Here is a 26,050-nt window from a genome sequence, read left to right on the forward strand (position 1 = left end):
GGGGAACCCACACATATTTCTCCTCACCTCCTGCCTGTCTAGCTTCCTTTCTCCCTGCTGCTCTGTCCCATAGTTTTGAAACACTTAATATTCACCAAACTCTAATCTCTACCACCTCAGCAAGGCAAGGCAGTTAAACTCTGCTCGGGCTCCAACTCTCAGTGCCATGCTCAGGAATTTGTTCCCAAATAGAGAATCAGGGCACCACTATTTCAGTTCAGAATTTTCTTTCTGCTAGGAATTTTGGTCTTGTGCTGTCTTTTGTCAAACATATGAGCACAGGACTCCTACTTATTTTGTCTGATGTTATAGAAGGAGGGTATATTAGTCAGCTTTTCATCACTCTAATACATGCATAAGAGAAGCTGCTATGAAGAAAGGTTTATTTCAGCTCATGGTTTTGGAGGTTCACAGTCTAAGATCAAATGGTGTAGATGGAGGGGTACATGTGCAGAGGACGTAGAGTGAGAGTTTTGGGACCATCTCCAGCCAACCCTCTTGCAAAAACTATCTTCTGAGGGTACACCCCCAATGACCTAAGGGCCTCCTAATCGACACACTTCCTAAACATCATTAGGTCAAGGCTTCATCTTCTTTATCTTCATTATTAAATGACTTTGGGGTTTAAATGTCACGGTAGTTAGGGAGCCAAAACTTATCAAACCATAGCAGAAGGATACTCTAGTACCAACTAATCTGAGTAATCTTCGAAAACAGAAGCAGAAGTCTTGATTTTATGAGTTGTTTCCATGTTTATTAAAATTTTTGCAGCTATATCGGGATTTAAGTAGTTTATAAACAATTGTTAACTGTGTACATTTAAAGTATACACCTCAGTGAGTTTTGACTGTGTATACACATAAATTCACACACACATGAAGAAGCTGTCAAGGATGATGTAAGCTTCAGCACCCCAAAAGTGACCTGATAGCTTTTTCTTTACTCCTTTAACAGCCTATCTTCTTCCATGGGCCTTGGCAACCACTGATTTGCTTGCTGTCTCATAAATTAGTTTGATTTCTAAAATTTCATAGAAGAAGAATAGGGATGCATTTTTTTAATCACTTAATTGCTTTCACCACAATAATTTTAAGATTCACATTTGGAAATTTTCTAGTTATCTTTTTGTTATTAGATTCTATTTAGTTCCACACCATGGTTAGAGACATGCACTGTGTGACTGCAGTCCCTTGACCATTTGAAACTTGTTGAAACTTATTTACTGCCCATACTGCCCAGACTATGTTCTATTTTGGTAAATACACAATGTGCACTTGAAAATAATATGCAACCTATAATTACACAATGTTCTATTGTGTTAATTAGGCCTATTTGTTTTTTGTTATCCAAAACATGTACAACTTACTGTTATTTTTTTGTCTGTGTATTCTTTCAATCACTAAGAAAGATTTGTTAAAATATCCAACTATAATTGTAGATTTTTCTTTCTGTCTTTTGAGTCCTATCAACTTTTGCTTTCTATGTTTTGAAGCTATTTTATTCAGGACATATAAATTTGGGCTTCTGTAATGGTGATTTTTTTAATGTTTTGAAATGTCTCTCTTTAATTTTACCTTAGGATCTACTTTTGTATGATATTAGAAGAGCTATGCCAGCTTGAAGGTAGTTTTTGTATGAAACATCTTTTTCCATTCTTAATTTTTAAACTTGTCTGTGTCTTTATAGTTACTGTACATTTCCTGTAAATAAACTTGCACTTCTTTTATATCCAGTCTAACAAACTTTGTGTTTTGATTTAGTGTTTATTTAAATTTATCAGCTGATGGAGCCAGTGCTGTGGAGTAGCAGGTTAAAGCCCTGGCCTGCAGCACTGGCATCACATATGGGCACTGGTTCGAGTCCTGCCTGTTCAAGTTCTGATCCAACGCCCTGCTCTGGCCTGGGAAAGCAGTAGAAGATGGCCCAAGGACTTGGGAGCACCCATGTGGGAGTCTGGGAAGAAGCTCCTGGCTCCTGGCTTCGAATCAGCTCAGCTCTGTCCATTGTGGTCATTTGGGAAGTGAACCAGTGGATGGAAGACACCGGTCTCTACCACCCGGTCTCTACCTCTCTCTGTAATTCTGTCTTTCAAACAAATAAAATAAATCTTTTTTTTTTTTTGACAGGCAGAGTGGACAGAGAGAGAGAGACAGAGAGAAAGGTCTTCCTTTGCCATTGGTTCACCCTCCAATGGCCGCCGCAGCTGGTGCGCTGCGGCCGGTGCACCATGCTGATCCGAAGGCAGGATCCAGGTGCTTCTCCTGGTCTCCCATGGGGTGCAGGGCCCAAGAACTTGGGCCATCCTCCACTGCCTTCCCGGGCCATAGCAGAGAGCTGGCTGGAAGAGGGGCAACCGGGACAGAATCTGGCGCCCCGACCGGGACTAGAACCCGGTGTGCCGGTGCTGCAGGCAGAGGATTAGCCTAGTGAGCAGCGGCGCCAGCCAATAAAATAAATCTTTAAAAAATAAATTTATCAGCTGATAAGTTGGATTCAACTCTCCAGCTTATTCTTTTCTATTGGTTATGCTTGATTTTTGTTGCTTTATCCCTCCTTTCCTGCCATTATTCTGTTATACTTGAGTTTCTTCTATTTGCTTTGTTATTGTAACTTAATTCCTTAGTGGTTAGTCTAGAAATTACAAAGCACATTCTTAATTTATTACAGTCTACTTTATTATTTTTTTAAAAGATTTATTTATCTATTTGAAAGGCAGAGCTACAGAGAGGCAGAGGTAGAGAGAGAGAGAATCTTCCATCTGCTGATTCACTCCCCAGATGGCCACAATGGGCAGAGCTGTGCCGATCCGAAGCCAGGAGCCAGGAGGTTCTTCTGGGTCTTACATGTGGTTGCAGGGGCCCAAGTCCTTGAGCCATCTTTTACTGCTTTCCCAGGCCAAAGCAGAGAGCTGGGTTTAAAGTAGAACAGCCCATAGAATGGCAAATGCCCTAAACAGCACTCTGGCCTCAGAATTGGCCCTTAAGGCATTCGGCTCTGGCTAAAAAGTCCATGAGAGTTTCTCAGGCATGGAAAGCCAAGGCACTGTGGCAAAAATGGCCTACATGAAAGATCTCTGTGAGTGAGATCCCAGTGGAAAGAATGGGCCTTCAAAGAAGGAGGTACCTTTCTCTGAAGGGAGGAGAGAACTTCCACTTTGATTATGGCCTTGTCTAAATAAGGTTGGAGTTTGTGAACTCAAGAGGCTTCCATAGCCTTGGCAGTTCATGACAAGAGCCTTGGGTGATTACTGACATCATAAATAAGAGTGTCAATTGTCAGTACTGTGCCCTGACTTCCCATGTAGGATCTCTGTCCTTAATGTGTTGTACTATGCGAATTCACAGTAAAACTAGTATTCAAACAGTACTTTATACTTTGTGTGTCTGTGTGAGTGCAATTTGTTGAAATCTTTACTTAGTATATAATAAGTTGATCTTCTGTGTGTAAAGATAATTAAAAATGAATCTTAATGAAGAATGGGATGGGAGAGGAAGTAGGAGATGGGATGGTTTGTGGGTGGGAGAGTGGTTAATGAGAGGAAAAATTGCTATAATCCAAAAGTTGTACTTTTGAAATTTATATTTATTAGATAAAAATTTTCTAAAAAAAAAAGAAAGAAAGTGGAGCAGCCAGGACTCAAACCAGTGCCCATATGGGTTTGCTGGCACTGCAGGCAGCAGCTTTACCTGTAGTGCTGGCCTCTACTTTAAATTAGTACTATACCACACCATGAGCAATGCAAAAACTACATTTGCCCCTTATATGTTTTGCTAGTTTGAAGATATATTTTACTTTGATATGTATTTTAAATCATAGACAACTTTATTATTGTTACTCTAAATGGTCATTAATGTTTTCTATTTACCCGTTGTTTACCTTTCTTGTTTCTCACTTTTACATTAACTTGAAGAACTTCTCTTAATACAAGTGTTCTTGTAAGAATGATCTTCATTGCCTAAAAATTTTTTTCAAACATTGATATTTCCACTTATGTGGTATATTTCTCCTTGTTCAACATGAGACAATTGTACATTTTTTTAAATAAAAAAATTGTATTTACTTAGAAGCATTCAGAATGTCAACAAAACAGCTGCAACTTTTTTTTTTTTTTGCAATTACAGAGTGGTATTCAGTTAACAGAACAACAATTATTTCGTATAAGCTGCATCAGAGACAACTGAAGATGAAAAAACGACCGTCCCCATATATAACTAATTTGTGCTGTGCACCAACAAGAACCTGCTTTAAATTTCCATGCCAATGTACAACCCCCATACTGTACCAGGCAAGGTTAGTGGCTATTGAAAATACCACCAGGACAGGGCTATCTAAAGACACATTCGGTAGTGTGTTAACTATACAAAAAAAGACACTGTACAGTTTAAAAACAAATCTTACACAGCCTTACATTTCAATTTTTTTTCTTTAAAAGGAGTGAGTTGTGTACAGGGGGGTTAAATGCTTTATAGACAAGGAAAAAAAAACTGCGCTAGAACCAACTTATTCATCATCATCATCATCTTCTTCATCTTCTTCATCTTCCTCTTCCTCCTCATCCTCTTCGTCTTCTTCATCTTCCTCCTCTTCCTTCTTTTTCTTGCTCTTTTCAGCCTTGACGACTCCCTTTTTCGCTGCATCAGGTTTTCCTTTAGCTCGGTATGCGGCAATATACATTGAACTCCATAGAGACAGCGCCGGGGCAAGTGAGAGCCGGACGGGCACTGGGCGACTCTGTGCCTCACTGAGGAAAAATAACTAAACATGGGCAAAGGAGATCCTAAGAAGCCGAGAGGCAAAATGTCATCATATGCATTCTTTGTGCAAACTTGCCGGGAGGAGCATAAGAAGAAGCACCCAGATGCTTCTGTCAACTTCTCAGAGTTTTCTAAGAAGTGCTCAGAGAGGTGGAAGACCATGTCTGCTAAAGAGAAGGGAAAATCTGAAGACATGGCAAAGGCGGACAAAGCTCGTTATGAAAGAGAAATGAAAACCTATATCCCTCCTACAGGGGAGACAAAAAAGAAGTTCAAGGATCCCAATGCACCCAAGAGGCCTCCTTCGGCCTTTTTCTTGTTCTGTTCTGAGTATCGCCCCAAAATCAAAGGAGAGCATCCTGGCCTGTCCATTGGTGATGTTGCAAAGAAACTAGGAGAGATGTGGAATAACACTGCTGCAGATGACGAGCAGCCCTACGAGAAGAAGGCTGCCAAGCTGAAGGAAAAGTACGAGAAGGATGTTGCCGCACACCGAGCAATTGTACATATTTTAAAGCTACTTTTAAGATTAATTTTTTGCTTAATTTTTAATCTTCAACAATTTGAGCCTGAAGCACTTAGTTGTGGGCTTCTTTGTATTTCTCCTATTTAGATTTTGTTGAGCTTTTGGAATTCACATCTTTCATATTTGGAAAATACTATGGGTATTATTTCCTTCAGTGTTCTTCTATTTTATTTTGTCTTTCTTCTGGATGGAGAGGAGATACCTCAGTTGCTTGCAAATGGTGCATGTTATAAATCTTTCATTGTGATCCTGATCTCTCTTTTTCTGTGTTCTTGTGTTTGACATTTTTTTTCTTTTTTCACTCTAGTTTTGTTATTTCTATCAACCTATCTGTGAGTTCACTAAATTTATTTTTGTCAGATGCATCAAGTGACTTTAGATACTTCTTTTTAGTTCTAAGATGATCATTTAACACTTCTACTAATTATAATTCTCTGCTGAAACACTACATATTTTATCTATATTGTCCTTCATTGTCTTCAACCTAACATTTGTAGTTATTTGGGAGTCATTCTGTGTTGACTCCAACATTTGGATCTTCTTTCTATCTGCTCTGCAGACTCCTTTTTTCTCTTGATTATTATCCCTTCTTCCTGCCTCTTCATTTATCTTGTGATTTTTTAATTGTATGCTCAGTGTTTGTTTCAGAAGCTCTGCATTTTTATTTTTGTATAACATATGTTCAGTTTTGTATTGGCACCATTTAAATGACTGGCAGATCACTTGATTCTGTCAAGAGTTGGATTTAGATTTTTTTTAGGGTAATTGGTTTTTTTTTTTTTTTCTTTTCTTAATCCTAGAACATTGCCCTCTCCCTTAGTACATGGACTTTATGCAGTCTTGACTGAGTAAATGAAGTGTTCATCAGAGTTTCTTCAGTATGACTGGGCTGGAATCTTTAGATCCTCCCAGTATTTTGAAACTTCTGAAATCTTTGCTCATCAGTTAACCTCCCAGCAGCCGTATGTGTGTGTGTGTGTGTGTGAGAGAGAGAGAGAGAGAGAGAGAGAGAGAGAGAGAGAGAAATAGGCTTCCTTTATTTTCTAATATTTATTTTACTTATTTGAAAGATGGAATCAAACACACACACACACACACAGAGGGAAAGACAGAGAGAAAGACATCTTCTACCTACTGGTTCATGCCCCAAATGGCCACAATAGTTGGGCTGGGCCAAAGGGCCAGGAACTCTGTCTGGGTTTCCCACTCAGGTGGCTGACTGTCTTCTACTGCCTTCCCAGGCACATTAGCAGGGAGCCAGATAGGAACTGGAGCAGCCAGGACTCGAACTGGTGCTGATATGTGGATGTGGCTGTTGCAAGTGATGGCTTGAGCTGCTGTGCCCCAGTGCCAGCTTCACCCTTTCTTTGGGTATGTCTTATTTACATACAATGAGCATTTTTGTGCAGACTTTTTGGCTCCTTAGTTTTAGTTGTCCCTTGGTTGGTATACACCGCTAAACTCTAGCATTCATAGAGATCCAAGCTCTGATCTCTCATCCTTCTGCCCAGTGAAACTGGACACTCTGTGCTTGGGCTCTATTTCACAGTGCCAAGGGTTGGAAAATAACTTCAGAAAGAAATCTGGAAAGAATGTGAGACTCGTCTGATCTATTTCCACTGTCTTGAGAATTGTACCCACATAGGGCTTGCTGCCCAATGCCCTCTATCAGTTGTTTCATGAATTTTATCTTGCAGTTATAGTTCTTATTTAATGGTGTTAGGGTAAGTCTGATACATGTTATTTTATCATGGCCTGAATGAGAATTCCTTTTAGTCAGTTATAAATGTGTATATATTTTGTAAAAACCCCTTGATACTAAAAATATTAGTATATTTCTTCATTTAAAAGTTCATCTTATAAACGTGTTGAGGCCTGTTATGTTACAATTAGTATATTTATTGTGCTGATTTCCAGCCAATTTACAACAAAAATGCAGGAAAGTTCTGTTTGTGAAGTACATATTTATGTGAGAAGATCTGTCAGAACAGATAAATACCTTGTTTACTACACTTTTGCCTTAGCCAGAAACCAAAGAAGTAATCACTGTGAATGATGAGAATTTGAGATACAGAAAAAAATCAACAAATCATAGGTCCATCAAAATTAGCTTTCAGATTGCCTCTCTTGTCCATCAATTCCTGGACTAGTTTGCATAATATTGATTGATTGTAATAACTCAAAGTTGTAGCCGGTAGCCTATGAGTGTATTACTCACCATACTCAGGAACAGTTCCAATGAGCCCAGGTCAACATTAAGAGGCAAAATTACAATGCTTGTGTATCTCTTAAGTGTACGTCTTCCCTCCTCAGGGTTCTCTCTCCATTCTCCGTGGATGTGTTGGTTTATCCTCTACGGGTGTAGTTCTCAGGCTCCGAGCATGGACATTTTGTACTCACTGACATAAGGCACCTGCAGCTATTGCCTGGGTATATGTCTGTGAGTTTCTAAGTGGCAGATCGGGAGGAGGGGCCATGCACCTCCTCCCACTGTGTCTATACCAAGGTTGGACTGAGATGGGGCAGGAACACAGGGACATATCTGTTCATATAATGTATGGCTTTGCCAGTCAGAGGACCATAGTGCTTTTTCCTGGCTTGGCTTTTTCTCCCCAGGAGATGTTTTCTAGGCCTGAAAATGTTCCAGATATTCTCTGGGACATCTAGATATTTATTTCTTCACTCAGCAATACTCTTGTGTAATCACAGGTATATACCCTTGATGTGAGAGGCACTCCAGAAATTTGGAAACTGGGAGAAATAGAAGAGACAGCACAGCAAGATGTTGATGGGAGTACAGGAGTGTCAATTAGAGAAAGCAGACAGTTGATCTCTGTCCTTAAAGTACTCCATTTAGAGAGCAATGCAGTAGGCTCTGCCAAAGAGACAAGTGCCAATAAATTAGCTAAAAAGCACACCAAAGAGTCAAAACACAGTCAGGATTTCTGTCGTATTCTTGCAGTGACTCTTGCACAAATCAAGAAACCTTTCTGTCTTGTATTTCAAACCACTGAGATGGCAAAAGCGATGTGAAGGTAGATATGCATGTGTGTGCTTGTGGATGGAGATAGGATATTTATTTCTTTCTGTTTACAAACCAATGTAATTTACTCAATTATTCACATCCAACACAGGGAAATAACCCAAACATCTTACAAAAATAATTTATTTTGGCCTATCTGTTCTGTTTCTATTTATATCAAAGTGTATGGAATATACATGGTCCCATTTGTATAGAGAGCAGTGTCATTTTGAACTCACAATGAGAATCCATTTCAGTACCAGCTGTCTTAATTAAAGCATTGTTTCTTCTAACGTTAGAGGATAATTCAAGTGATGAATCAGTGATGTGAAAGGCATTGAAGAAAGAGCACAGTTGAATATTTTTCTGATATTTAAGCTATTTTCCCCAAAGCCTTAAGAATGAGAGTTTTTAAAAAGATTTATTTATTTATTTGAAAGTCAGAGTTACACATAGAAAGAAGGAGAGGCAGAGAGGGAGAGAGAGAGAGAGAGAGAGACAGCGAGGTCTTCCATTCACTGTTTCACTCTCCAATTGGTTGCAATGGCTGGAGCTGCACCAATCTGAAGCCTGGAGCCAGGAGCTTCTTCTGAGTCTCCCACACAAGTGCAGAGGCCCAAGGACTTGGGCCATCTCCTACTGCTTTCCCAGGCCATAGCAGAACGTTGGATCTAAAGTGGAGCAGCTGGGACTCAAATCGACACCCATATAGGATGCCAGCACTGCAGGGAGTGGCTTTATCCATTAGGCCATAGCGCTGGCCCCAAAAATGAGGGTTTTAATCTACTTTTTCTTCCAATTTCAACTTTCTGTTTCTTTGTCTTGCACACTTATATGTAAGAAATTATCATTTTTTCTTACCAAAAAAGACCAACAAGTAATTTTGCATGGAAAAAGTAAATCAATATTTTCTTAAACTGTCTTGCATTTTGTGAAATATCATAGTTCCATAAGGCAAAATAAATCAGCTTAGATATAAGCATTATATACATGCATGAGCATCAGATACATACGTTTTCATGAAAGGTTTTGTAGTCTATATATGAGAGCACTTCAAAATGTTCATGGAAACATGGAATTAAAAGATAAGTTTATTTTGTTGCAAAAAAATATAAATCCATCCATAATTGTTTCATAATATGGATTTTCCACAAACTTTTTTGAAGTCTCACTATATATAATCACCTTGAGAGGTTATAAGATGGCAGAATAGGAAGGAAGCTTATTGCTCTAGCCCAGGAGAAGATAGTTTTAAAAAAGTGGTGATAGTGTAGTCTCTGGGAAGGGTTAGGGAAAAAATGGCAGAGGAAACTACCGAACATAGAGGGACACAGTGAACCTACGTGGAGGGTGTGGGTGTTCATGGCTCGGGACTCCAACAGCCAAGAGCCTATGCACCAATGCTGGAAAGTGAAGTGGGAACATACTGCAGCAGCCCAAGTCACTGGCGAAAAAGAGGCAGGAAGAGCCTAGAGGGAATGTGGCTTGAAGCCCCATGGGAGAAAGTGTACCAGCCAAATTAGAAGAGGGAAAAAAAAAGGGGGATAGGATGGGCATGTTTCTCTCTCCCTGATCAGTTTACAATGGCATACTGCAACAAGCCAATAGAGCGGGCACCATTTTGGACATACATAACAGCTGTGCCAGCTCATGTCTGTGCCCGGCAACCAGCCAAGCAGAGACCCCTGACTCTGGTTGGGAGAACTAACAGGGGACTAGGAGCTTGTGACTGTGTAAAGCTTCTGAACAGGGATTATGAAAAAAAAAAAAAAAAAAAAAAACCAACTGAGGGTGTGTGGAGGACTCACAGCGTGGCTGGGACTTTGAACAGTCTCAGTAGGAGAAGCCACAAGCTTGGGGGTTCCTGGTTACCTGGTGAGAGACATTGTTGGGGAATGTGAATGTACACTGACGACTGTACAGATCCTTTGTGTTGTCCTTGGGACAGAGTGGACGAATATACCCACTGGGGCTAATACTCAGGCACTAGTCTCCATTGAGAGGAGCTCAGCTGAGCAGAATATAACTCCCTTCTGATTAAAAAAAGAGAGAGAAGATTTACCACACCAAACCTGGGTGTGTCACCTTAGGCACATGTTTAAACCTGGAGAGCTGAACAGAGCTTTCTGGTCACACCTACTACAAGCGTCTAGAGATTCACTGAAAGCAGAAATTCCACTTATCTGCAGAGTCATAGTACAATGATAAAAGCCACCACAGAAAAAAAAAAAAAAAAGGAAAGAAACCAACGGGTATTTCCACAAATGCTGAAGAACAAATACACCAATACAAGAAACAAAAAGAAAGATGACAGCATGATGACCCCAAAAGAACAAGACATTTCAATACTAGATTGTGAAGATGATAAGATAGAAAAAATGCAAGAAATGGAACTCAAAAAATTGATCATAAGATTACATAGAAGTAATCAAAAGCAAATCAATGAACTATCAAAATACATGCAGGACATGAAAGAAATTTTTCCCATGAAATTGAGATCTTAAAGATAAATCATTGACCGGCACCATGGCTTAACAGGCTAATCCTCCACCTTGCGGTGCTGGCACACCGGGTTCTAGTCCCGGTCGGGATTCTATCCGGTTGCCCCTCTTCCAGGCCAGCTTCTGCTATGGCCCGGGAAGGCAGTGGAGGATGGCCCAAGTGCTTGGGCCCTGCACCCGCATGGGAGAACAGGCTCCTGGCTTCGGATCAGCGAGATGTGCTGTCAGCAGCAGCCATTGGAGGGTGAACCAATGGCAAAAAGGAAGACCTTTATCTCTGTCTCACTCTCTCTCACTATCCACTCTGCCTGTCCAAAAAAAAAAAAAAAAAAAAAAGATAAATCAAAACGAAATGAAGAATTCAATAGAACAAATAAAAAATGCAGTGGGGTGCATTAAAAACAGAATCAGTGAAGCAGAAGAGAGAAAATCAAACTTAGAAGACAAAGCACAGGAAAGTATACAGTCAAACCAAAGGCAAAAAGAGGAAATTAGAAAGCTAGAAAACAATCTTGGAATCTGCAGGATACTATTAAAAGAAACCAACATTCAGGTTCTAGGAGTTCCTGAAGTCATGGAGAGAGAGAGAAAGGATTAGAAGGAATTTTTAGTGAAATAACAGCAGAAAACTTCCTAGGTTTGGAGAAAAAGAGGGACATCCAAGTACAGGAAGCACACAGAACTCCCAATGGACATGACTAGAAAAGATCCATGCCACAAACCATTGTAATCAAACTCACCACAGTAAAACATAAAGAGAAGATTCTAAAATGTGCATGAGAGAAATGCCAGGTTACTTTCAAAGGATCTCCAATCAGACTCACAGTGGACTTCTCATCAGATACCCTACAGGCTAGGAGGGAATGGCTAGATACGGTCCAAGTCTTTATTTATTTATTTATTTTATTTTATTTTTTTTGACAGGCAGAGTGGATAGTGAGAGAGAGAGACAGAGAGAAAGGTCTTCCTTTTGCCGTTGGTTCACCCTCCAATGGCCGCTGCGGCCGGCGCATTGTGCTGATCCGAAGCCAGGAGCCAGGTGCTTCTCCTGGTCTCCCATGGGGTGCAGGGCCCAAGGACTAGGGCCATCCTCCACTGCCTTCCCGGGCCATAGCAGAGAGCTGGCCTGGAAGAGGGGCAACCAGGATAGAATCTGGCGCCCCAACTGGGACTAGAACCCAGTGTGCAGGCGCCGCAAGGCGGAGGATTAGCCTGTTAAGCCACGGCGCCGGCCCAGTCCAAGTCTTAAGAGAAAAAAACTGTCATCCCAGAATATTATGCCTTGCAAAACTCTAATTTCTGAATGAAAGTGAAATAAAGACCTTCTGTAACAAATAGAAATTGAAAGAATTTGTCACCACCCATGCAGCCCTGCAAAAGATGCTTAAGGATATGTTGCACACAGAAACACAGAAACAAGGTCATCATTATGAAAGAAGGTAAAGGAAGAAGATCTTTCAGTAAAAGATCAAAGGAAGTTCAAAGTATAAATTAGAAATATTTTTGGAAAAATGGCAGGGCAAAGTCATTATTTATCAATAGTAGTCTTGAATGTAAATGGACTCAACTACCTAGGTAAAAGGTACAGACCGGCTGAATGAATTAAAAAAACTCATCTATTTGCTGCTTACAAGAAACACATCTCACCAACAAAGACACACACAGACTGAAAGTGAAAGGATGGAAAAAGATATTCCATGCCAACAGAAACCAAAAAAGAGCTGGTGTAGCCATCTTAATATCAGACAAAATAGACTTTAACACAAAAATTGTTAAAAAAGACAAAAAAGGACACTATATAATGATTAAGGGATAAATTCAACAGGAAGATGTAACTATTTTTCTTCTTCTTTTTTTTTTCTTTTTTGACAGGCAGAGTGGACAGTGAGAGAGAGAGACAGAGAGAAAGGTCTTCCTTTTGCCGTTGGTTCACCCTCCAGTGGCCGCCGCGGTAGCGCGCTGCGGCCGGCGCACTGCGCTGATCCGATGGCAGGAGCCAGGTGCTTCTCCTGGTCTCCCATGGGGTGCAGGGCCCAAGCACTTGGGCCATCCTCCACTGCACTCCCTGGCCACAGCAGAGAGCTGGCCTGGAAGAAGGGCAACCGGGACAGGATCGGTGCCCCGACCGGGACTAGAACCCGGTGTGCCGGCGCTGCAGGCAGAGGATTAGCCTAGTGAGCCGCGGTGCCAGCCGGAAGATGTAACTATTATAAACGTATATGCATCTAATTACAGGGCACCTGGCTATTTAAAAGAAATGTTAAGGGATTTAAAGGGAGATTTAAACTACAATACAATAGTATTGGGAGACTTCAATACTTCACTTTCAGCAATGGATAGATCAACCAGACAGAAAATCAACAAGGAGACAGCAGATTTAATTGACAATATAGACTAAATGGACCTAACAGATATCTACAGAACTTTTCATCCTACAGTTGCAGAATACAAATTCTTCTCACGAGTGCATAGAACTTTCTCTAGGACTGACCACATACTAGGCCATAAAGCAAGTCTCAGCAAATTCAAAAAAATTAAAATCATACCATTCATTTTCTTGGACCACATTGGAATGAAGCTGGAAATCAGCAACTCGGGAATTTCTAGAACATATGCAAACACATTGAGACTGAACAACATACTCCCGAATGAACAGTGCATCATAGAAGAAATCAAAAGAGAAATCAAAAAATTTCTAGAAACAAATGAAGGGGACAACACAACATATCAAAACTTATGGGATACAGCAAAAGTGGTGTTAAGAGGAAAGTTTACAGCAATAGGTGCCTACATCAAGAAATTGGAAAGGCACCAAATAAATGAGCTATCAATGCATCTCAAACCCTAGAAACACAACAGCAAATAATAGAAAAGAAATAATTAAAATTAGAGAAGAAATCAACAAAATTGAATAAAAAAACCCAAAAGATTAGCAAAATGAAGAGCTAGTTTTTTGAAAAAAAAAAAAAAAAAAAAAAAAAAAGCAAAATTGGCACACCGTTGGCCCAACTAACCAAAAAAAAAGGGGGAGAAAGACCCAAATCAGTAAAATTAGAGATGAAAAAGGAAATGTAACAACAGACATCACAGAAATAAAAATTACTACCAAGAGTTGTATGCCAACACACTGGGAAACCTAGCAGAAATGGATAGAATCCTGGACACATACAACCTAACTAAATTGAGCCATGAAGACATAGAAAACCTAAACACACCCGTAACCAAGACAGAAATTGAAACAGTAATGAAGTACCTCCCAACAAATAAAAGCCCAGGACTAGATGGATTCACTGCTGAATTCTACCAGACATTTAAAGAAGAACTAACTCCAATTCTTCTCAAGTTATTAAAAAATAATTGAGAGAGAGAATCCTCCTAAATTCCTTCTATGAGGTCAGAATAACCCTAATTCTTAAACCTGAAAAAGATGCAACAGAGAAAGAGAATTACAGACCAATTTCCCTGATGAACATTGATGCAAAAATCTTCAACAAACTTCTAGCCAATAGAATCCAACAACACATCAGAAAGATTATCCACCCTTACCAAGTGGAGTTTATCCCTGGTATGCAGGGATGGTTCAACATTCACAAATCAATCAATGTGGTACATCACATTAACAAACTGCTGAACAAAAACCATACGATTATCTCAATAGATGCAGCTAAAGCATTTGATAAAATACAATACCCTTTCATGATGAAAACTCTAAAGAAATTGGGTATAGAAGGAACATTCCTCAAAACAATCAAGGCAATTTATGACAAACATTTGGCCAGCATTTTATTAATTGGGGAAAAGTTGGAAGCATTCCCCCTGAGATCTGGTCTCAGACAGGGATGCCCACTCTCACTACTCTCACTACTGGTATTCTGTATAGTACTGACTGGAAGGCTTTTTTTTTTTTTTTTTTTTTTTTTTTTACAGGCAGAGCAGACAGTGAGAGAGAGAGACAGAGAGAAAGGTCTTCCTTTGCCGTTGGTTCACCCTCCAATGGCCGCTGCGGCCGGCGCGCTGCGGCTGGCGCACTGCGTTGATCCGATGACAGGATCCAGGTGCTTCTCCTGGTCTCCCATGGGGTGCAGGGCCCAAGCACTTGGGCCATCCACCACTGCACTCCCTGGCCATAGCAGAGAGCTGGCCTGGGAGAGGGGCAACCGGGACAGAATCCGGCGCCCCCACCGGAACTAGAACCCGGTGTACTGGCGCTGCAAGGCGGAGGATTAGCCTATTGAGCTGTGGTGCCGGCTCAGTACTGGAAGTTTTATCCAGAGCCATTAAGCAAGAAAAAGAAATCAAAGAGTTACAAATTGGGAAGGAAGAAGTCAAACTATCCCTATTTGAAGACGACAAGATTCTTTATATAGGGGATCCAAAGTACTCTACTAAGGGACTATTGGAACTCATAGACAACCCACTTAAGAAATGGGCCAAGGATATAAATAGACATTTTTCAAAAGAAGAAATCCAAATGGCCAACAGATACATGAAAAAATGTTCAGGATTGCTAGCTGTCAGGGAAATTCAAATCAAAACCACAGTGAGGTTTCACCTCTCCCTTGTTAGAATGGCTTTCATACAGAAATCAACAGACAACAAATGCTGGCAAGGATGTGGGGAGAAGGTACCCTAATCCACTGTTGGTGGAAATACAAACTGGTAAAACCACTATAGAAGACAGTTTGGAAATACCTCAGAAATCTGAATATAGTCCTACATATGACTCAGCCATTTCACTCCATGGAATTTAACCAAAGGAAATTAAATTGGCAAATAAAAGAGTTGTATGCACCTCCACATTTATTGCAGCTCAATTCACAATAGCTAAGACATGGAATCAACCTAATTGTCCATTAACAGAAGACTGGATAAAGAAATTAAGGGATATGTACTCTATAGAATACTACATAGCAGTAAAAAAAAAAAAAAACATGAATTCTGGTCATTTGCAACAAAATGGAGGAATCTGGAAAACATCATACTGAGTGAAATCAGCCAGTCCCAAAGGGACAAATATATGTTCTCCCTGATCTGTGACAACTAACTGAGCACCTGAAAGGAAACCTGTAGAAGTGAAATTTGACATTATGAGAAGCAATGACTTGATCAGCCCTGTCCTGACTGTCTAGGAACAGTTTACTATTTTATTCTTTTTAGTATTTTCTTTTTCTACTTAATACCATTTGTTGAACTCTTTACTTAACACATTTAGGTGCTTAAATCCAATTTAAAATTGATCCCTGTAAAAAATAAGTGTGGGAATAAGAGAGAGAGTAGATGTACAGTTCGGCACATGTTCCCATTGACTTACACCTAAAGGTAAAGCTAAAAACTTGCCATGGGACTCCAAATTCCATTCAGTTGGCAGGTGCTAAGGCCATTATTTTAAGTGCATAACTGATCATAAAGAGAGAAATAAGTGTCAAAGGGATCACATAAATAAGACAAGTGTCTGCTAGTAACAATAGACAGAATTAAAAAGGAGAGAATGATCCAACATGGGAAGTGGGTAACACAGCAGACTCATCGAATGACAAACACCCTAAACAGCACTCTGGCCTCAGAATCAGCCCTTAAGGCATTTGGATCTGGCTAAAAAGCCCATGAGAGCATTTCAGGCATGGAAAGCCAAGACACTATGGCAAAAAATGGCCTGCATGAAAGATCTCTGTGAGTGAGATGCCAATAGAAGAAGAGAACATTAAAGAAGGAGGTACTTTTCTCTGAAGGGAGAAGAGAACTTCCACTTTGCTTATGGCCCTGTCTAAATACTGACAGAGTTTGTGGACTCAAAAGGCTGCAGCGTGCAGGCTGTGGCAGCCATTGGAGGGTGAACTAAAGGCAAAAGGAAGACCTTTCTCTCTGTCTCTCTCTCTCACTGTCCACTCTGCCTGTCAAAAAAAAAAGTGAATCTTAATGAAGAATGGGATGGGAGAGGGAGTAGGAGGTGGGACAGGGGTGGGGTGGGGTGGGAGGCCAGGTATGGGGGGGCAAGAACTGCTATATTCCTAAAGCTGTACCTATGAAATTTATATTTATTAAATAAAAGCTTCCACACACACACACACACACATATCATCACCTGAGCCAAATTGATAAGTTTATGGAGAATAAAATACTTCTGCCTAGTAAAATAGCACAGGTTTAGAAAATTTTTGAAATGCTAGAAAATACAAATCTACATCTTGATTTTCCTGGAACTGTCCTGAATACATAAAGATGCTCCTTTCTCAATGTCAAAATGCACCAGGTAATGACTGATTATTTTCAGGTTTCAAAGATACGTTGCCTGACCTGACTTAATGTCTTACTGGTTTAAGGCAGAAAAGCACTTCTTTGAAACATGGTTGGTATTTCTGATAAACCCTGATTTCCCTGCTACTATTTTATTAATATTCAGTAAGATTTATTTATTTATATTGCCATTTTGATATATAAGATTTTAAAAACTATTTTAAGATCTATTTACTTATTTCAAAGGAAGAGTGATAGAAAGAGGGAAAAGGGAAAGAGAGATTTTCCATCTGCTGCTTCACTTTCCAGATGGCTGCAACAGCCAGGGCTGGGTCGGTCTCCCATGTGGGTGCAGGGGCCCAAGCACATGGATCAACATCCACTGCATTTCCAGGGCATTAGCATGGAGCTGGGTTGGAAGTGGAGCTGCTGGGATCTCAAACTGCACTCAAATTGGATTCAAGCATCACACGTAGTGGCTTAACCACTGCACCACAACGTGGACCCCTATATACTTTTAGCTCCGTGAAGGCCTGTTAAATTATAACAAACTGGAGGAAAGGGGTGGAACATAAAGATTTCAGAAGAACTATGTGAGAACAAATGTTCCACTATGAATAGCAACTAGAATGAGCAAAGAAGGGCCTGGGTTTTCCTCACATGAAACTCAGTGGCATGCTTAGCATATCCATTTGTACATTTGTCAAAACCAAAGGATGGGTTTGACAATATATGTGTTATAAGGAAGGGAGGGAACTTCCAGAATATGATCTTTCTTAATCAAGAGGAACAAAGGTGAACATCTCATTTAAGAAATACTAGAGGGGCTGGTACTGTGGTGGAGCTGGTTAAGCTGCCATCTGCAGTGCTGGCATTCCATATGGGTACTGGTTCGAGTCCTGGCTACTCCACTTCTGATCCAGCTCTCTGCTAATGGAGTGTAAATGCAGTGGAAGATGGATGAAGTCCTGCACTCATGTGGGAGAACCAGATGAAGCTCCTGGCTCCTGGCTTCGGACCAGCACAGCTCCACCCTTGAAGCCATTTGGAGCATGAACCAGTGGATGGAAGATCTCTCTCTCTCACTTTCTCTCTCTCTCTTTCTCTTCCTCTCCCTCTATGTAACTGAGCCTTTCAAATAAATAAATAAATCTTTAACAAATATATACTGGAAGAAGACTGGCATTTCAGAAGCAAAGCAAAGATCTTTAAAGCAACAAGAGCATTGGCAAAAGTCATCAAAGTCAACTTTTTTTTCAAAACTCCAGAAACTCAGCAAAAGCTTGTAACAACTTGGAGGGCATTTACTGGCACAGAACATGTGAATCTTGGTAAGAAAAGTGAGCTTTGTGGTGTTTTCTTATCCTGTTTCTGTCGTCTTCTCCCCAGAACCAACGACCTCACCATCAAGATAGTTGTGCAAAAGCAGCCTGCGGGCTACTGGAGCAAAATGGTGTGGGAGCCTCCCAAAGGAGCAGCATTGGCAGAGATTGCCATTATTTGACCTGTCTGGCAGCTACCTGAGCTTGTCTTCATTTGAACCCATGCAGAACTCAATCAGTGCAAATGACCTTTTTCCTGGGCATGTATCAAAAATTCCCAGCATCAGACATTTCACATTGTACTGCTTGAGTTGGTGTCTTCATCTGTTTTGTGGCCATAACACAAATAACCTTATGCTGTTGCTTATAACCACCAGAAATTTATTGCTCACAGTTCTGTGGTCTTGGGAAGTCCAAGATCAAGATCCTGGTAGGCTTACTGTCTGCTGAAGCCTCCTTCCTAGTTCACGGATGGCACCTTGTAGCTGGGTCCTCACATGGTGGGAGGGATGAGGTGTCTCTTGAGAGTCTCTTTTTTAAGGGCACTGATCTTATTCATGAGGGCTCCACTGTCACAACCTCATCACCTCCTGAAGACCCCACCTTCTAATGCTACCCCTTGGCAGTTAGGATTTCGACATGTGAGTTGGAGGAGGCATACACATTCCTTGCAGGTGATAAGCAACAATGACTGAAACAATCACAAGAAAAAGCTTTGGAATGAGATATCTATGGGAGGCTGAGGAAGCTCTGCTGGATTCTTGGGAATCTGGATGGCCACACACATGTGCAAGTCTGTGTGCATAGCTGGAAAAGACCCAAGAAGACCAAGAGTTTCTGTACAAGCAGGAAGCAAAGGCTGAGTAGACTTTAAACTCCGAGAGCACTGAATGTGTGCCCCAGCATGCACACAGAGCTTTGCAGGAAAGGCTGGAGGAATTTCAAAATATATAAAGTAATCTATGTTAGATGACAAGTAAGCTAACCAGGCAAAGACTTCATTGGCCACAGGCAATAAATGATGTACAACTTTATGCTTTATAGACTTAGTTCGCAAGGCGCAGAACAAATAGCAACAGCAGCAATAATGCTTTGAAAAATGAAAACCAGCTACAAATCCTAGGCAGTGGGGGCATCTGATTTCCAGAATTGCCAAATTAATTTTTTTCAGATTTTTATTTATTTATTTGAGAGGTAGAGTTACAGACACAGAGAGGGAGTCAGAGAGAAAGGTCTTCCATCTGCTGGTTCACTCCCCAAATGGCCGCACAGCCAGAGTTGCACTGATCCAAAGCCAGAAGCCAGCAGCTTCTTCCAGGTCTTCCACGTGGGAGCAGGGGCACAAGCACGTGGGCCATCTTCCATTGCTTTCCAAGGCCATAACAGAGAGCTGGATCGGAAGAGGAGTAGCTGGGACATGAGCTGGTACCCATATATAATGCTGACATCTCAGGCAGAGGCTGTGCCAGCCTCCAAATTAAATTATTTTAAATATCCAGTTTTAATAAATTTGTAAGAAAAATGTTGTGAATTATGCAAAGAAACAGATTACACACTTACAAGGGAATAAAAGCAATCAATTAATGCTTGCATGTTGGATTTACTAGACACAGACTAAATTAACTACCGTAAGTATTCCAAAGAACTCAAAGTAACCATCTGGAAAAATAAAATTTGGTAATGATATCTTACCAAATAAAGATTACCAATACAGAGATTAAAAAGTTTAAAAAAAAAACTAAAGAAAAGTTCTGGAGATGAAAAGTACAATAGCTAAAATAAAAAAAAAAAATCACTAGACCCCAATGTGGCACAGTGGGTTAACCCACCACTTGTGACACTGGCATCTGATATTGGAGGGCTAGTTTGAATCCTGGCTGCTCCACTTCTGATCCATCTCCCTGGGAAAGCAGTGGAAGATGATCCAAGTATGTAGGGCCCCCCACCCAGATGGGAGACCCCTATGGAGTTCTGGGCTCTTGGCGCTGGCCAGGACGAGCCCCAGCCATTGTGGCAATCTAAGGAGTGAACCAGCAGTTGGCAGATCGATCTTGCTCTGTTCTTCTCGCCCTTTCTATCATTCTGCCTTTAAAATAAATAAATGTTTTAAAAAAGAATTCACTGAAGAGCTCACCAACAGAATTTAGCTGGAAAACAAAACTTGAAAAATAGTTTATACAAGGTTATGCAGTCTGAAAAATGTAAGACAAAGTGAAAGAAGAAAGTGAACAGAGATTCAGAGATAGGACACTACCAAGTGCACTAATAGAAAGTTAATGGGAGCTGCAGGAGGAAGCGAGAAAGAAAAGAACAGAAAATGCTGCAAGAGCTTGTGGCTAAAAATTCCACATTTTATGAAAATATAAATCTATGCATTACATAACTCATAAGACCTGAATAGTGGAAACTACACATCACTGAAGGAAATTAAAGAACACGGACATAAATGAAAAGACGCCCTATGTTTGTAATTTGGAAGACTTAGGAATAAGATGCCAACACTTTCCACGCTGATTTACAGATTCAGTTTCTTTCTAAAGTCCGGCTCCTTTTCTGCATGGAAACTGGCAAGCTGATCTTAAAATTCATCTGCAATTGCAAGAGATCGTGAATAGCAAAGATAACCTTGAAAAAGAAAACAAAGTGTGAGGGGTCAAACTTCCATTAGCCTCATCAGAGTAAAATCAACAAGATGGCACAGATATCTGACAGGCATCCATGGACACATAGGCACTGTGCAAGCCTTAAGATACAGGTGGGATGTGGAGGAGACCTAACTGTCTCATTGGATAGATGGACAAAGGAAATAGTCATAGTTACGTTTCTTGCTTAAATTAAGAGATTAAATCAATCTAATTGAATCATACTGTTTTGTGTTAAAAGTTAAGCATAATGATTATTTTATAACTTCACTCCTAAAGTTTTAGTAGATCAATCTGAGTCCATAGGTCGGCCATGTTGAGAATGCAACTTTTCTTAAGCAGTCTGTATAGCACAGGTGGTGCTGAGAGACTGCAATTCCTAGCTCTGCATCTTCCTGCCTGGTATTAAAACATTTGTTAATAGTTCTTTTTTTTTTTTTTTTGACAGGCAGAGTGGATAGTGAGAGAGAATGAGACAGAGAGGAAGGTCTTCCTTTTTGCCGTTGGTTCACCCTCCAATGGCCGCTGTGGCCGGCGCACTGCGCTGATCCAAAGCCAGGAGCCAGGTGCTTCTCCTGGTCTCCCATGCGGGTGCAGGACCCAAGGACTTGGGCCATCCTCCACTGCCTTCCTGGGCCATAGCAGAGAGCTGGCCTGGAAGAGGGGCAACCGGGATCGAATCCGGACTAGAACCCGGTGTGCCGGCACCGCAAGGCGGAGGATTAGCCTGTTAAGCCACGGCGCTGGCCTATTGTTAATAGTTCTTTACTATTACCTTGCTACAGGAAAACCCAAAACAGAAGTTCTAAAAATGCTTCAAATGTTGGTGTCATCTTTTGAATAAGCAGCTTATTATGATGATTATTCTGATAGTATTTATTATCACATATAATTCACAGCAGGGTCATATAAGTAGTTTCTTTACTTTGGCGAGACCTTTATATATAATCACAGATTTCAATAGGGGATGGATCTCATGATGTTCTTTTTCATAAAAATGAGATGTCTAGGGGTGGTTGTTATGGCACAGCAGGTAAAGCTGCTGCTTATGTATCCCATATCAGAATGCTGTTTCAAGTTCCAACTACTCAAATTCCAATCAAGCTTCCTGCTAACGCATTCAGGGAGGTAAGAGATCGTGGCTGAACTCCTTGGGTCTCTGCCACCCACATGGAGTTCCAGGCTCCTGGCTTCAGCCTGGCATAGCATTGGCTGTTATGGGCATTTAGGGAATGAACTAACAGATGGAAGATCTCTCATTCTCATTCTGTCTCTCTCTCTCTCCCTCTCTGTCTCCCTTTCTGTTTTCCTTACCTTCTCCCTCTGCCTTTCAACTAGATGAAAAATAAATAAATAAACATTTAAAAAATAAAATGAGATATCTGACACTTGTCATTTCTTCATGCTTCTGGTCACATAAGTAGAAAATACTGTAAGAAATTACAGCTAAAAATGTTCTGCATCTTAGGAAATAAATCTATGCATCTACATAGCTCATAAGATCTGGATATTGAAAACTACACAACATCATTGAAAGGCAGAGGTATGGGCAGTTTGGGACTCATTCTTCTTCATGTACTTGTTAACTATACATTGGATTGATTCCAACTCAGATCTCCAGCTTTGCACTCTAATATGTGTCCTCTAACATATGTTCATTTTAGAATGTTCTGTTTTCTTTTTGAGCAATATTATAAAGTGTAATGCTTTCTAAGTGTAATTGATTATAAGTATAATTTATAAGTGTAATTGATTTAATACATCTTTGAACAATTGCATTGTGGAGGGCATACTTCACTTTTTTCATTTCACTGTTTTGGTTTTTGACAATGCACATTTCTGAAAAGTGCTTATAAAATCTCAAAATACTAGTAGAATTTTGGAATCAAATTAATTTTAATTAAAAGAAATAGATCATATAGAATGCTTCTCATGATGATGATGTCAGCATTCTAGGTTAGGGTTGTCAGATTTAGCATATAAAAATACAGCATTCCCAGGTGAATTTGAACCAACTATTATACAGTGTATACTTACACTAAAACAAAGTATCCATTGTTTAACTAAAATTCAAGTTTACTGGATATACTTATTTTGTCTGGTGCTTAGTGAATATGATCAAATAGAAGATTTATGTTCTCACAGCTTATATTTTAGAGAGAGGAGTTGAACAAGACAATAAACACAATTAATTAGTAAACTGAATAGTATGTTACAGGTGTAGTATGTTACAGGTATAGGATGCTAGAACAGAAGCAGGGAGCTCTTAGGCAGGGTCTTGTGGTCAAGGTAGAGATGATTTGTTCAGACTAGGGTGGTGACAGCAAACATGCTGTGAAGAAGAGTGATTGTGGAGTATATTGAAAGTTGAGCCAAGGGGATTTCCTAAAGATTCAGAATGGACTGTGAGAGAAAGAAAGGGTTTAAGGGTGAGGAGCAAGGGTTTTCCCCGAAGAAGTGCTTTATAAACAGCTGGTTCCTAACTTTTGTTGGTTGGACAATGATTTTTCTGACTTCAGGATGGCGTGAAAGCCACGTGCATTCAGTAAAATGATGAATGTTGATCTTTCCAGGCTGGTGCTGTCTAATCTTTCCCTGTGATGCTGGGAAGAGGCAGCCAGTGCAGCTCTCGGGCAGTCCCTAGGCCAGTAGAGAAACCCTGGACACCACCTTCCAGTGTGCTGTGCTGCTGAGCCAGGATGTGCAGGAGGTGAGGTGCCATCACTGTTTCCCACTAGGATAGGTTTATTAGGATGTGGCCCCACCAAAGTCCAGGAGCATCTGAGGTACCATTATGATGGCTTCTAGCTAAGAAACTGGCAAATTTGTAGGTTGCAAATAAATTAAAAGTTGATGTGGTGCCATTGATTTGAGTTGCACCTTTTGTTTCCAGTCCAGATGTTTTTGTGCAGATATAGCCTAGGTGTAGAAAACAAGCAGACACAAAGCCTGTCCTTGTACCTTTCTGATTGGAACATCCTTGTCCACAGATCTCTCACCCTTCACCGCAGGTGGGAGGTGAAGTGCACAAAGCTGTTCCTGTACTTAGAGGTCCCATAAAGTCCAGAGAGCAAAAAATAATGTACTGGTTATATCACACATCAGATAATGATTAGCCTTGATATGAAAAACCCCAAGCTGGAAGGCTGGGAATGGTTTTACAGAGCTGTGTATTGAAAGCTCTAAGGACTGATTGTGATTGCCTTAAAGTGTTGATTAAATAATGCATCAGCAGACATCTATGGGCACAAGTTAGATCATGACCTACTGCTTCTTTGGGGGAAACAAAAGGCAACCCAAGACTATCATGTACTATGAATAGATTTTGGCTCAGTTATTTTATTTTCTTCCACCTGTTGGGATGAAGAGCAGCACAGACAACTTGCTAGCTCACCAAATGTCACCACACCCTGAATGCTCCAGCCTCAACGTAATTATATCCTTGTTATTTATTGATACAGACCATATGTCTGTCATGTCAGAGATGAGAGAATGTCAAGAAGTCATTCATTCGGCTACACTACAAAGCCTCCCTCAGTGTGCACCACTCTGTTCATTCTTGCAAGGCTTTCCTGCTGAGGCCACATGTCTCTGGGGGATTAGAACAGGCTATTCAACTCCACCAGCGAGACTTTGATAGCTGAGCCGTTGGTGCCATTGCTAGGATGCAACTGCTTTCTCCCAACTATTTGCCTTGATGTAGGGTGCCATGATTCAGGTAAGTAAAAGAGAGAGAGAGAGAGGGAGGGAGGGAGGGAGAAGATGATAAAAATGACTTATAATTAGTTCAGGAATGTATACATTGACCTGGAAATATCTCACTCTTTCTAATTATAGTTTACACAGACTAAATTTAAAGTTGATTTGCATCTTCTAAGTCTGCATACATTGTGGAGGAGGGAGTCTTATTTAGTATCACAGATGGCAGGGCGATACTGTTTTGGGATTAAAAAGAAAATATACTGTAGCATTTCCAGAGGGGAAACAAAAAGGAGGACCTTGTTTTGTGTAAACTCATGGCTGATAATGATGATAAGAAAAATAACCTACAAAACAATAATGGCTAATGACTTCCTGGATTTTTAACACATGCTATATAGAGCTCTGGGCCCTTCCCCTGTATTAAATCTCCTTATCTGTGCAATAATGTAGCTGGATATTTTATTACTTTCATTTTATAGACCAAGAAACTGATGTTTGAAGAGGATAAGTAACTTGCTCATGGTTATAGAGCCAACGAGTGAAAGAAATGAGATTTGAATCCTGACAGGTTGATTCCAGCACTTGAACTTCTAGATCATATTAAACAACATGAAATATAAACAATAAAATATAAGATATTGAATAGCTTGATAAAAATGGAAAGGACCAGAGGAGACACTCAAGTTGGGGTGATAAGAAATGAAAGAAGGAAAGCCCCAAAGGGATCTGAGTCAAACACAGATCCTAAGAACTGAGCAGGATTTCAATGCCTACATGGGAGCAGGGCATGTGAACTTGGACCTGTGCTAGGAGGGAAGCTTGCTAGGAGGTTCCTCATTAAAGCCGGCAATATTGAAGCTTTGCCTGATATGTATGTAAAAGGGACCAGGAAACCTTTGCCCAGCAACCTAGGTAACTAAAAGAGAGGTCATCATTTTCTTGGAATAATGATAGGCAAAGATTTTTGTGCATGTGTGAGAAAATCTAACTAGAAGAGAAAGCAGAATCACAAAGCTGTTGCATGCAAGTATGGAGTCCACGGTTTTGTTCTTCTCACTATAGAAGAACTTGAAGCTTATAAATACACATAAAACTTGGTCAATAGTTGGTGGTGACTGGGACCCTGGCAGAAACAAATGCCTCTAAAGACTACAGAGAGTGTTCCACCATTTGGATGTAATGAGTGTCACTGGGGGCAGGAGCATCCCACAGTATAAGCTACCAGTGAAATAGCTACAGATCACATGAAGAAGTGAAGCACCAAGAAGAACTAAGAAAAGATGGAAAGATAGGGTAGCGAGAGTTGAAAAGTGGATTTTAAAAAGATTAAAGTAGAACTTCAGGAAA

General features: G+C 40.4%; 1 protein-coding gene across 1 annotated transcript; it reads left to right on the top strand.

The window, feature by feature from the left end:
* The first annotated feature begins 4,675 nt into the window (after positions 1-4,675).
* Positions 4,676-18,541, top strand: LOC133756442 (high mobility group protein B1-like). Its single transcript, XM_062187129.1, has 3 exons — positions 4,676-5,256; positions 7,646-7,710; positions 18,427-18,541. The coding sequence occupies exons 1-3, from the start codon at positions 4,762-4,764 to the stop codon at positions 18,539-18,541; spliced, it is 675 nt and encodes a 224-aa protein (XP_062043113.1). The 5' UTR covers positions 4,676-4,761.
* Positions 18,542-26,050: the final 7,509 nt, after the last annotated feature.

The sequence above is a fragment of the Lepus europaeus genome, chromosome 3 (assembly GCF_033115175.1).
Source record: "Lepus europaeus isolate LE1 chromosome 3, mLepTim1.pri, whole genome shotgun sequence".
Taxonomy (NCBI): domain Eukaryota; kingdom Metazoa; phylum Chordata; class Mammalia; order Lagomorpha; family Leporidae; genus Lepus; species Lepus europaeus.

Bases quoted from the DNA above. Each gene is read 5' to 3' on its own strand.
- LOC133756442 (XM_062187129.1), top strand. From the start codon at position 4,762: ATGGGCAAAGGAGATCCTAAGAAGCCGAGAGGCAAAATGTCATCATAT. The intron at 5,257-7,645 runs GTACATATTTTA...CTACGGGTGTAG, and splicing joins TTGCCGCACACCGAGCAATT to TTCTCAGGCTCCGAGCATGG. The intron at 7,711-18,426 runs GTATATGTCTGT...TCTTCTCCCCAG, and splicing joins CACCTGCAGCTATTGCCTGG to AACCAACGACCTCACCATCA.